The 12,267-nt window shown below is 38.2% G+C and overlaps 1 protein-coding gene across 3 annotated transcripts in view; it reads right to left on the bottom strand.

Annotated features, from left to right (window-relative positions):
• Positions 1–793: 793 nt before the first annotated feature.
• Positions 794–12,267, bottom strand: part of ITGB8 (integrin subunit beta 8) — a 47,817-nt gene continuing 36,343 nt past the window's right edge. For 2 of the 3 annotated variants that reach the window (XM_035562518.1, XM_035562521.2), the window contains 5 exons: positions 11,013–11,238; positions 9,896–9,999; positions 8,677–8,840; positions 1,184–1,309; positions 794–914 (listed from right to left, as the gene is read on the bottom strand). In XM_035562518.1, the coding sequence (XP_035418411.1) occupies positions 861–914; positions 1,184–1,309; positions 8,677–8,840; positions 9,896–9,999; positions 11,013–11,238 (674 nt within the window). In that variant the 3' untranslated portion in view covers positions 794–860. Of the gene's footprint in view, positions 915–1,183; positions 1,310–7,030; positions 8,585–8,676; positions 8,841–9,895; positions 10,000–11,012; positions 11,239–12,267 lie in introns of those variants that run through there. The other variant, XM_035562520.2, reaches the window with a different exon arrangement.

Here is a 12,267-nt window from a genome sequence, read left to right as displayed (position 1 = left end):
GAGTAAAGCAAAGGTGTGTCTAAAAATTCCACAGAAAACTTATCCATTGGCTTGTCCCCTGTCTTCATAGCTGTTAAACCACATATCGTGCGCCCTCAGTGATGCTTTCAGAATGGATGTGCTAAGGCCATGGTCAAAGGCTAAAGAGTCAGAAGAGGATTTTAAGGGAAAGGCTGCTCCAGTGAGCAGTTTTGGGAGCACAGAAATCCCAGCCAGGAGCAGGTCCTGCACTCTCCAGATTGTGGAGGCATAAACAGAGGTTTGGGATGAAATGTTGGTTAGGGGCTCAAAAGGAGAACTTGGCAAGCTGCACAGCTGAAAGAAATACATTGCATGCCCTGATTTCAATAAGCATAATGTGACATAACTTGGCAATACTGTGTTTTTGTGGTTAATCATTTAGTTTTATCAGCTTGCACACACATCATCTTTATTAAACAGTAACTGTCCTTCATGAATCATCCAGCTCAAGGCCAAGAAAATAGCCAGAGGCCACGCTATGCTCTGGGCCGAGCAGATGATGAATGGTATGCAGAAAGGAACGCTGCTTTCTGCCACCCACCACCACTTCCTCAGGAGGAAGGGCCAGGAGATAATGTTGGGCCTCTCTAGAGCTAATAAATCAGACTTGCAGCCCTCTAGAGCTAATAAATCAGACTTACCTATGTCTAGGTAATGTGTATTCTGAACAGTCAGAATTGACCAACCCAAGACTCCCAAGCAGAAGATGAGCAGTCAGAAACCCATGCACTGCAGTGAGCATACCCGTGCTCTAAACACAGCTCCAGACAATTTTGGTTTCTGTAAAACTAGATTTTTTTTTTTATTTAATTCATACAATATATTTAAACTCTTTGATTTTAAACCCAGGGTAGCAGGAGTGTGTTTCCAAGGTTCTTGTCTTTGTTGTAGACCTAGAAGGAGAACAAACCACCCGCATTAACTCCTCACTAGTTAAAATCTCTGTTAACAAAGTTTTTATTCATGATACTAATAATCAACTTTGGCTGTCGTCACGCATATTCAGATCTTCACTCAATCCTCTGTGCTGAGCAGATAACTTACAGCAGTCCCTAACGCAGAACTTTCCTCCTCCCATCCTCTCTGTATATCATATCAAATTCTGCACCTACCACAATGGGAAGCATGCAGGCAGAGAAATTCTGTAATAGTGTGCACCTACATGACTGGTGTCAAAAAAGTGGCTGAAATCAGGATCTCTTTCCTCCTCCGGCTTTAGAGGCTGTAACTTAGGTTTCTTTCCTCTTTGAAGAGCTTGAGCAGCAAGTCTTTTTCTTGCCAATGGTATCTGCAACAAAATAGCAGTTGCATTACATTACAGCCAAACTAGAGCACTGTTGTGCCCTCACTGACAGCTTCATGGACGTGAATGGAAATTGGATAAATACGATGCTGCCTGTGTCAAAAACGTACCGTTACCTGGACGTTTTAAAGTATACAGGTATGTTTTGATTACCAGATTTCACAGGAAGGAAGACTTCATACAGATCACTACTATCATCCCACAACACATAGGGTGTGCAGCACTGTTTGGTGCCAGTCTGTCAGAGACTTAAGGTTAGTGTTAACACTGACTTTGAGCTTACATATCAAATGGAAAAAAGGAGAACCATGTCTGTAGCTCAAGATACGTGCTTAAACTCTATGTCTGACATAGGCTGATGCTTACTGCAAGTTGCTGACAATATTCGTTCCCTCCATAAAGAGCTGATGTGGAAAATGTGTATTTCTCTGTGGGACTGCTTGCTCTTTGTGTTAGTAAATGCTTATGTATCTCCTTCCTCTGTGAAAGGAAATTCCTTAGCCTTCATCTCATCAGGTTTATATTGGGATTATGTTCATTGCTTTGACAGAAAAAGTAACTAAAATGCACAGATTGCCATCTATCATATAGATAGACATATATATGATATATATATATAATATATACATATCTATCTATTTTTCTTTCTAGGTTTACTGTACACCTTTTCCCAATATTTTCTGCTCTATTGTATATTGTTAGGGCATGACCACTAAGTGGTTTAATGACTGGGAATATATCAGTCATCTCTTGATTCTACTTCTCTCTTATTCTCCAGAGCAAAACCTGGGTCTTCTTAGAAGCATGAGCTTTCCTCCACATAAGAGAAGTCCTACAGCTGTTTTCACCACTGGTGTTGTCAGGTAGCCTAGTGCCACAGCTGTCTCTGATGCATCGTTATCTTGCAGCACAAATTTTGAATGTCAGCATGTCTGAAGTCCTTTTTATGAGAAATTTCATGGTGTTGTATAAAGCATACGCTATTACCAATTCTGCAGGAGGACAGAAGGTGTGTAACCCTTCCAAAACTTAAGCGTTTTCACCAGTACCTGTAAAGCAACTTAGGTCTGTCGTGAGTGGCATAGATGAGGCATCTACAAGAAACTGCCATTTCTACGGCAGTAACTCCTCTACCACCAACGCAGTGCAAAGCAGAAGGATGCTGTAACTGCCTACTAATAACATATAAATTGCATTTCTCCACGGAGTATTTTCATATACTCACAACACCTCCTGGTACATTCATATTTCAATTGAGTGGGGCAAGGCAAACCAGCTGTACCCCCAAACTGCTGACTCCCCAGATTCTCAAAGCCCATCCCAAATGTGCATTCATCTGTTTGTCTGCAACTGATAAATTGGTATTCCTTGTATTTAGACTGATCTCTCCTGACCCAGTGTTATTCCATTTAAAAACACTGTAATCATATAATTCCTCTTCTGGACATGTACATACACTTAAATGCTTTACTTCTTAAAAAAGAGGTGAGCATCTCTTTCTTATCACAGATATCCTAGGTGTTAAAAATATGAAAATTCCATATGGATTAAATATTGATTTTATTTTTTAGAGAGCAAGTACAATGATGTTGCATTAAAATAATGCTATGTCATAGTTGTTACAGCTCTGATAGAAAAATAAACATCTCAATATACTACAGTGTCAACTCATTAATAAATATCAAAATAGAAGTTAGTAGTCAACTGAAATTAATAAACAGCTATAAAAGTATACTATTTTAAATAATAAAATATTCAGTATATTTCCAGACAAACAAAAGTAGTGATTTAAAGTATCATTTAAAATGGAAAATGGACAGTAAGAAGTTACAAATTTATTTGAAACCTTTTCCCTTACTAACATTCTCTATGCATAAAATCTAGAGGAACATTATTTATCTGTATATACTTTTTACAAAAGGTAGCATATGTTAAATAGAAAGTTTAAAACTGTAGTATTATTAATAGTTGTCACACCATTGCTAAATAAGACACTTTAACATATCTTTAGGTTCTGAAGCAGTAGTAGGTAAAAGTGAAGATGTTAGCACAGTGAATTCTTCCAACACAAATGACTTTCCAAACAAATCTCTCATCTTTCAACGTCTCCCTTCAAAATATAACTGGAACAGCTCAAACACAATATAGGTATCAGGATGAAAAGTTAGCATTTGGATAGAGCTATTGTTTTAACAAATGACAGATTTCAAAACTTTTTTTTTTTTAAAGGAGGTATACCTTTTTTTTTTTTTAAACAGTATGTGCAGAAAAGGAAAAAAGAGAAAATGCCTTCCAGAGCAGCATTTCTTAAACTGAAGAATGTACTACTTCTATGTATTTATTTTGTTTCAACTTTTATTTACATATTTGTTTTCAGAAAGACCAATCATTCTGAGCTGGTTTGCACTCAGAAGAATCCCACTGATTTGGTTCACTATAAAATACATTCACATTGGCTACTTTTAACCATTTTTTCCTCTCCATGAATTTCAACTCTGTACTATCCATGAGATGTCTGTGCATCGAGCAGTGTCAAGATCATCACTGAAAAGTAGTGTCACTCTTAACTATTGCTCCATTCCTGCTTAAATAAATCTTGCTCTTCTGTTTCAAGCGGACAGCAAGAACACTGGCACTACATTTCCCACATAGAGCAAAGTAAACATCACCCAGCACTCGTTCAGCATTAATGTCTCTATGAGCAGTGCCTTTTTCCAGCTACAGAAAACCTGACTTAAGGCTGGCAAGTGCAAATCTTGGGGCTGGGCTGTAGTGAATGGGCAGATGCCCAAAGCATTCTCAGAAGCTCTCAAGGAGGTCTGAAGCATCCATGTTTACAGTACTTACTGGCACCAGTTGTCTCTTTCTAGATTACAAGCAAGTATTTTTTTGATGAGTAAAGATGCAAAAAGAGCCAAGGACTGAAGACTGCACACTATGTATTTCCAATGCGTGGACAAGTGTTGGAAATACAGGACAGAAACAGTGCCACCCCAGCCCAGCCAGCCTGCTTTGAAAAGGCTTCCCGCCCTGACATGTAGAGCAGTATGGTCTCAGAGCACCATCTCTGTAGGGATGCTACAGGGAACTGTAGGGCGCCTTGTGTCTGCTTGGGATGCCCACTGTAAAAGCAGTAGGACCTCTCTGTCCTGGGCTTCACTATTCCTTATGGACTAAGGGTTGCTTGAAGCTGCTTCACATGTTCACTCCCCCAGTTTGCAACACGTGTGCAACTTAAGTATGCACACTAAGCAGGAAACAAATATATATGATCAGACTGGGAAAATAATTTTTTCCACTGCAGTCTGAAGAATACTTTACATAGCAGGTTTTCATGACACCATAGAGAGGAAAAAATAAATCCAGTAGATTATAACAGATAAAATGTAAACTATGCCTATACAAATGTCCTTCCTTTTTAAGGTCCACTTGAAACACTGCTTGTGAACGTAAGGGAATTTCAGCTGGGCACAATGAAAATTCCTCACATACCATATGCACGTTTTCTGGATGAAACAGCTATTTTCCCACACACATCTACAGTGATGTTACTAACATGCTCATGATGCTTGGAAATAATCAATTCATAGTATTTCTTCATTTTAGAGTCTAAAAAAAAAAATCTGAAGATGTGTGTTTTAATTGCACAAAAGTGTCATTTCTAAAATGTTACACAATTGATAAATGGTAAAAATAATGTGGGATTAGAATTAAAAATTATACACACAGATTTTTAGCATTAACAAATCTGCTGTGAAGAGTCATGCAGATGCTCCATCTCAGAGGAAATCTAAGAACAATCCTGCTAACCAGTGATGAGGTGCCACAGTATCTGTCTGTATATTTTTGGGTATAGGCATGCGGTCAAATCATTTGACCTTTTTTTTTCATTTTTTAAAGCAGCCTAGTATAAGAAGTTTTATTTAAAAAGTTTGAAATGTACTATTCTGAGGATAGATATTTTTCCCCCTATTTTTACAAGTATCTTTGACGCACAATACATTGAAAACTAATCTGAATTAATTTGTCTGTAATATCTCCCATACTAAGCACTATAGGAAGCACAGTCCTTCTGCAATTGCTGAGGAAATTCTTTGTGAATTACAGGCTGCTTTCTCATTTAAGGTCATGTGCTGAGGGAACACAGCTCCCTAAATAGTGAGGCTTTTGTTGGGCTATTCATCTCCTGCAGCAGCTCTTCTGAAAAACATGGTCAAAGGCAGAGCGAAACAAGTACCAAGTAAAGCCAGAGTTTCTCATGGATAGATTCCATCCCCAGAAACAAAGCCTCCTCCCAAGGATCCTGCTCTATATAGGCTCCCCATGGGCCTTATAAAAGCCTTGACCTGTCACATTAGCAGCAGCTTATTCTTTTTCACTAGTCCCCTCCACAATACAGCAAAGCAGTGAGTGAGATGCAAGAAAAGGCCTTAAAAAATTATATATATTCAATATATATATTTTTTGCCTTAGGACAGCAAGCAGCTTACATTGCAATTTTGTCTTGCAAGCCTGCTCAATGTGACCAGTGCACATGAAACATGCAGGCAGGTGTGTGATAAGGAAATACTGGCCATGCCCCTTCACAGGCAGCACTGCAATGCCAACAAAGCGCTACAGGAGAAGACTGGCAGCAATGTGACGTGTCTGGATGATGGGCGATATAGATAAGATCTTTCTCCCCACAAAGACCCCAGTTTCATTGTCCCCTACCCACACAATTAACTCCCTCTAACAGAGAAAAATAATTTCTAGAGAAAAAAACAATAGCTAACACTTCAGTAAGTGGCTTAAGAGCTGTTACGAGAAACGTATGCTGAGGAACCTTTTCTGTTCAAAAAATTGTATCATATTGTTTAAAGAACATAATCATGTTAGCCTTTTGTTAAACACCCAGATATTCCCGAGTGAGGTTGTATTTCTTTGCTTTGTTTTGCTAAGTGAAACAGAAAATCAGAGATTTTGTTTCTTACTCGCCCAAAAATACTACTGAATTGTGACAAGGACAATAGTAAGCAAACCTCTGCAGATCTTTTATCTTAATTCCACTGATACCAATGGCTCAGAGTCTGTTAATTTACATGGGAGGAAAATGGTTCTATGCATTTTAAAAAGAAAAGGAAAGTTCAAGGTATAGTTAATACATTACAGAGCAAATCTTCAGACAGAATTAATTTATAACTAAGATATTACAATGAAGCGATCAGTAAAACCAGGGTCAGTGTAAGGACACCACCTTTACTTTTAACTGAACGGTGGAAAGCTCGGGGACTACTCTGAGGATTGCTTCAGAAACATTTCATAGGCTAGTTCACAACTTTTTTTTTTTTTAAACAAAAATAAGCCCTAAAATCTAAAGCTTTTATGACAGTTTAATTGAAAGACCACTGCCTCTGTTTTTATTATTCTCAATTCCTCACTTGACGCATGACGCAAGAAATTCATTGTGAACACTCACATAATATTCATTTGTTTTGCATCCTACCTTCCTGTCACCTCTATATTACTCAGATTTCAGTGGGAATTTAAGAAGAAATATTGAATATGAAATATTAATACATACTAATTTCTACCAAACCGCATAGAAAGTGGTCCTGTTTTGTTTGTGTTATTATGATGTATGGCAATTACAGATTAATATTTCAGTAATTAATATTGCTAAAATGACTGCATAATATCTTATGTGATGATTTTTTTTTTTTTTTTGCCAGCAAGATTTTACTGCACATTTCACAGACATTGACCAGAATTGCTTAGGGTCTTGGAAAGTAAATAAGGTAAGTAACAAGGTAAGTAAAGGTTATTTGACTCCTCCAATTAGCATACAGCCATAACACGTCTTCTACTGCTACAGCCAGTTTCAAGGGTAAGAAAATGCTTCAGTTCAACCTTGTAGCTCAAATTCTGCTCTCAGATAAGCTTACATTGGTCCCACTGTGTTTAGAAGAGTTTTGCCCATCTCTGAAGGCAGAATCTGATCGTACATTTATGAAGTCAATTAATGTGTTCTCTTGAGAAAATGACTTCTGTCTTCCTCACCTTCTTTCAAATTGTAGATTATTTTTCACATCACACTGGACACATTTCTCAATGCACAGTCACAAAAATTGAAGTGGTTAAGTAAGAATTCAAGAAAACTAATCCCGCCAACTAATTTACTTAGAAAAAAGAGGACGTGTGTAAAATCAGACTTATGTCTGACATACAAAAAGAACAAAGCCCTCATTTGGCAAAACACTGACATGTAGCTAGCAAACCAAACACATCTCTGGTGCAGTTTATCTGATTGCAGTGGAGTTGATGCTGCTGACTCCAAAGGCGAAGTGAGGCTGGCAGTGATGCCATGTAGGTGACGCTGGTGGACAGAGGAACTCTCATTTTCTGTATCCACTCAGTTTTTCAAATATCTTAAAATTCATATAAAAGTTTTTACGTTGAAACAAGTAAAAAAGCTAAAAAATTCTCTCTATCAGATATAAATTATCTTTAAGTGAAATAATGCATAAAAAACTATATATATATATATATTTATCTGTGTGTACGTGTGTGTATACACACACAACTATGCACACACACCAGTAACTAAGCACTCATTTAATCCAGTCATTTTTATTAAGTAACGAGGAAAAGCTAAGAGGCTAAAGCAGACAAATCAGTGGAATTTAGTCAACTGAGAGAACTATAAAAGTACCATTTACTCTATTTAAGAGCATTTGAATAGTTTCACCTATTGCTATAATATACAGCAATGTTAATATTTCAGTCACAGCTTTGTCCATTCCCACAGAGCATATCAGTACTAGCTACATGTACAGCGAGATCAGTGCTTTGTCAGACCTGTTCATATCTACATTCTATGCCAGAACTAAATAAATTAGAATACATTAAAGTGCTACATCAACACTAACGTTCCTGAACAGTAGTAACGCACATTCCTCTTTCAAAAAAAAAAAAATACAGCAGCTATAGTTCAGACATAGTCACATTATGTGAATATGCTTACATGTCACTTTGTTACAGTATCCAACAAAATGCATGACACGAAAACAAACAGCAACAGTCAAGACTCTGACAGAGTGGTAACTTTTAAAAAGTAGAGAATGATGAAAATAGAAATTTGCAGAAAACACACAGTCTTCAGAATTCACACTTGAAAGTTTCGTTTAATCGTAACTTGCTGATGTCGATATTTATTTCCTCTGGTTTGTCTCGTCTGTATGTTACTGTTCTTGTACAAACAGTAGGCAAAAACATCTTATCCTTGAAGGAGAAGATACAATTTTTATCAACAATTAGCTAACTTTTATGTGCAAGAAAATATTACTGAATAGGATGGCTCGGAAATCAATTACCTTCTTTGTTGCAGACACTCTGTAATCAGCTGAAGATTTAACTTTATTGCTATTCCCCTGCAGAATTATCTGCCTGATGATAAGTACAACAAGCAACCCAATCAGAAATGTAACTATAAAGATTATGGAAAACACTCTGAAGTAGCTTCGTCCAGAGAAACATTCTGCAATGAAAGGAAAACACAAGTGAAAAGCCTAGCACACGGAATTGGCACATCCCTCAAGCAGATTTATATTTACTGCTGCATATTAAAGGGGCATAGATGTAACACAAGGCTGATAAAAGTTAAGGGAAAATAAGTTGCCATACACAAGCTTTTAAAACAAAGCACATCAAGACCAAATGGTCAAATATTATCTTTTTAATCTACAAAAGTAAGAGTAAGGCTTCACTGTGTTGGCCACCATAAATTCTCTGCAAACTGATGAGTTTACAGCTGAAACAGAGAAGATGAATTTGTGGAGGTGTGTGGGGCCAAAACAGTTTAATTTTCACAAGATTAGAGCACATATCATTGGCAAAATATGAAAGAAAACATGGTTTCTCGATTCCTTGCCCATTACTCTTTTCACTGGCCAACTTCTCTCACGCAGTTGGCTTTCTTCTAATTAATATGAAGCTCAAGAGAAAAGTATTCTCAATTAGTTTTCTCATTTACGAACCTTAAAAGAGAAAAATGTGAAGTGACAAAATAGCCATTTATGTCCTTTTTTGTTGCAGTGTGGAGCGGTTAAGCTTTACAATATTTTATCAAATAATATTTTAGTCTTTCAAAGTCCTCAAAACTATATATATTTTTTGGTACTTGAAAGAGGTATTTAAACATTGCTGAAAGTGAGGTAGGCATTATATTTAATTATTCTTAATTTCTGGTAATGTCAAATTATGTATACATATCTGAAGTAATAAAACACCCAAACGCCATAATGGATATTTATAAATATTTCTTTAAGTATTACTCAGGCAGGATTCATTATTATTAGATGTAACTTCTCAAGGCGTTGGGAAGTCTATTTAGCAATGCTTGCCAGTTACACTTCCTGTTATTATTTATCTTTAATTTTCCCTGAAGCTAGGAGTGATTGCTCCTTTTTTCCTGCTTTGTTATTACAATAATACTGACACACTTTTGAAAGACATTGTAACAGTGGTGAATTCAGTTATTAATCCTGACAGATTCTCATCTCTTACCAAAATTACCTAGAAAATACCACATACCTGAAGTTTGGTCAATGTAATGTAACAGGTAAGCACATGAGGTTTTACACTGGTCAAGTTTAGCTTGAGATGCATTGTTAGAATGATGGCACTGAACACAATTCCTATGGAAGAGAAATGTCATTAAAACCTATGTCTTTCTCTGCACTCCCCTTACAGAGATTGTATCAACAAGCTGATGTATCACTTGCACATAATGTTTTCCTGTTGTTAGTAAAAACATTGCGACATTTATTATTTTTTTGAAATGCGATGCCTTCCTCAGCATTTTATCCCTGTGATACTTCTCAGAACTGACCAGACAGACGTAATAAAGTAAAGCATCTGGCTGGCCTCAAGCCACTTCCATCCGGCCCCTCCTCTGCACTTTGTGATGTGTGTTCTTCAGGGGGGTAGCTGAGGGTCTAGCACCATCTCTTCCCCTTACAGACTCTAGTTCAGTCTTAGTCTTTCTTACCTACCAGTCTCATCGGGATACATGCTTGACTTTGGACAAGTTTCAGCCAGCAGGGCTAACTGCATTTTATCTAGCAGTCACCTTTTCACACATGGCCCAGCTTGTCCCTCCAGCTGAGCTATCATTCAAATGAACGTACATAAACAATTGTTTCTACTGCATTTCCCCTTCCAACAGAGGCCTATCTGTCACCTTCTTATCCACTTTGGGATGCAGGAAGTTACATGTGCTAACAGGAGAGTGCAGAAGAACCGTGCCCAAGGACAGGGTTTCATTTACTCTCTAAGTCAGTCCCAGTGTGTGTCACCAACAGGCTGGTCTGACTTCTCTCCTCCTTTAGCTGATGATTTTGTCCTCTGTCCTTTCCTTACATGGATAAGGAAAAATGACATGGCTTAGAATTAGCACAGCAAAGCCCAAGTGTAGTGGGGAAATGCTGTTCTCTGGGTAAGACCAGCCCTGCTCTGCTGAGCGATGGTGGTGACAGTGCACAGGCACCGCTCTTCTTCCGCACCTCCTTCCTTCATTGGGGAAGCACAAAGAATTCTGAGTTTCCTATAGCCTAGCATCTAAAAAAACAGCACACATCTAGCCAAGCAGAAATATTCCTTCTGGTTTCAACACTACAGTTAAACATCAAGTCTAGCACAAGAGACGTACCAGTTTTCTTCGCAGGCTTTGTTACAAGCAGGGCAATATTCACACAAACGGCCAAAGCTTCTTGGGTCAGTGCACTCACACTTTCCACATACACAATTTCCTCTTCCACTACAAATCTGGCCCTTTGAATTCAGGCACTGTTTTGCTGATTGTAATGAACACTGGCAACGATCCCCTTCCCAGCCAGCAAAGCATTTACATTTACCAGCTTCACATTCACCATTACCTACAACATCAGATAATTTTGAGTCATATGCTTTTATGAAAACAGAAAGTCAGTTTTTACATGCATACGTTTATATTGCTGATGCCTTGCTGATAAGTTAAGTTAACAAATCAGGCTGAAATTGTTACCATGATACATATTTATGGCTGCTGTTTGTTGCTTATTTGAGCAAAAGCTGCTACCTTCATCTCATCCTAAAATGTTTTACTAGGATTTTCCCTGTTGCCCTGGGTGAAAGCAGCAGCAATTAAAAATTACACAACTTTCAGGAACGTAGTCTTCAAGCAAACTAAACAAACTTCTCTGTAGCAATAAAGCATTCAATTCAAATAAATGGCAAGATTTTGGGAGGAAGGAATATCAAGTTCATGTGCACGTCATTTTTTTTTTTTACTTTTTCTTTTCAGAAGCATGCATTACAACAATGCTTTTTTGCCTTTCTAGAGGACAGATGACTGAGCAGGAGAGGTGGCTTTGCTGTATTTATGAACCGTGGGTTGTGTAATAAGAACTTAAAACGCACACCGTCAAGGACTCAAAGGCTACAAAGAACCTCTGGTGGCCTTTATAATTTTCCAGGCAAAGCAGTGGGAGCTTTAGGGCAAAATCCATATGTTTTCCATGTTGCGGTACACTTAGGCAGGTGTACAATTGACACGCTGGTAATGTTTAGCCACAGTTTTACAGCATGGGAAAACACCTTTAGGAAATACAGAAACAGAGAGCACATAAAGCACTTGCAGGTCTAGCAAATCTCTTGAGATCTCCCCAGCTATGCCTCGGCGGTGTGTGTTTCACATGCACTGCGATAGCCTTTCTCGTGATCCAGGGACCCACAGACAAGCTGCAGGGAGATGATTGCATGGGATCCCCCAAGAGGGGGTGAGGATAGAGGATAGACTGCCCCTTCATCTGCCTGGGCTGGGCAAAAGGCAGGTAAAGGGATCACAAGGCATCTCAGTGCAAGGTTCTGCACGGTAAAACATCCCAGTAAGGGGCACATTGCTCCGCCATGGCCTCGTGCTGCAA

This window comes from Cygnus atratus, chromosome 2, assembly GCF_013377495.2.
Source record: "Cygnus atratus isolate AKBS03 ecotype Queensland, Australia chromosome 2, CAtr_DNAZoo_HiC_assembly, whole genome shotgun sequence".
Classification (NCBI taxonomy): Eukaryota; Metazoa; Chordata; class Aves; order Anseriformes; family Anatidae; genus Cygnus; species Cygnus atratus.
This window is presented reverse-complemented; position numbering and strand designations above follow the sequence as displayed.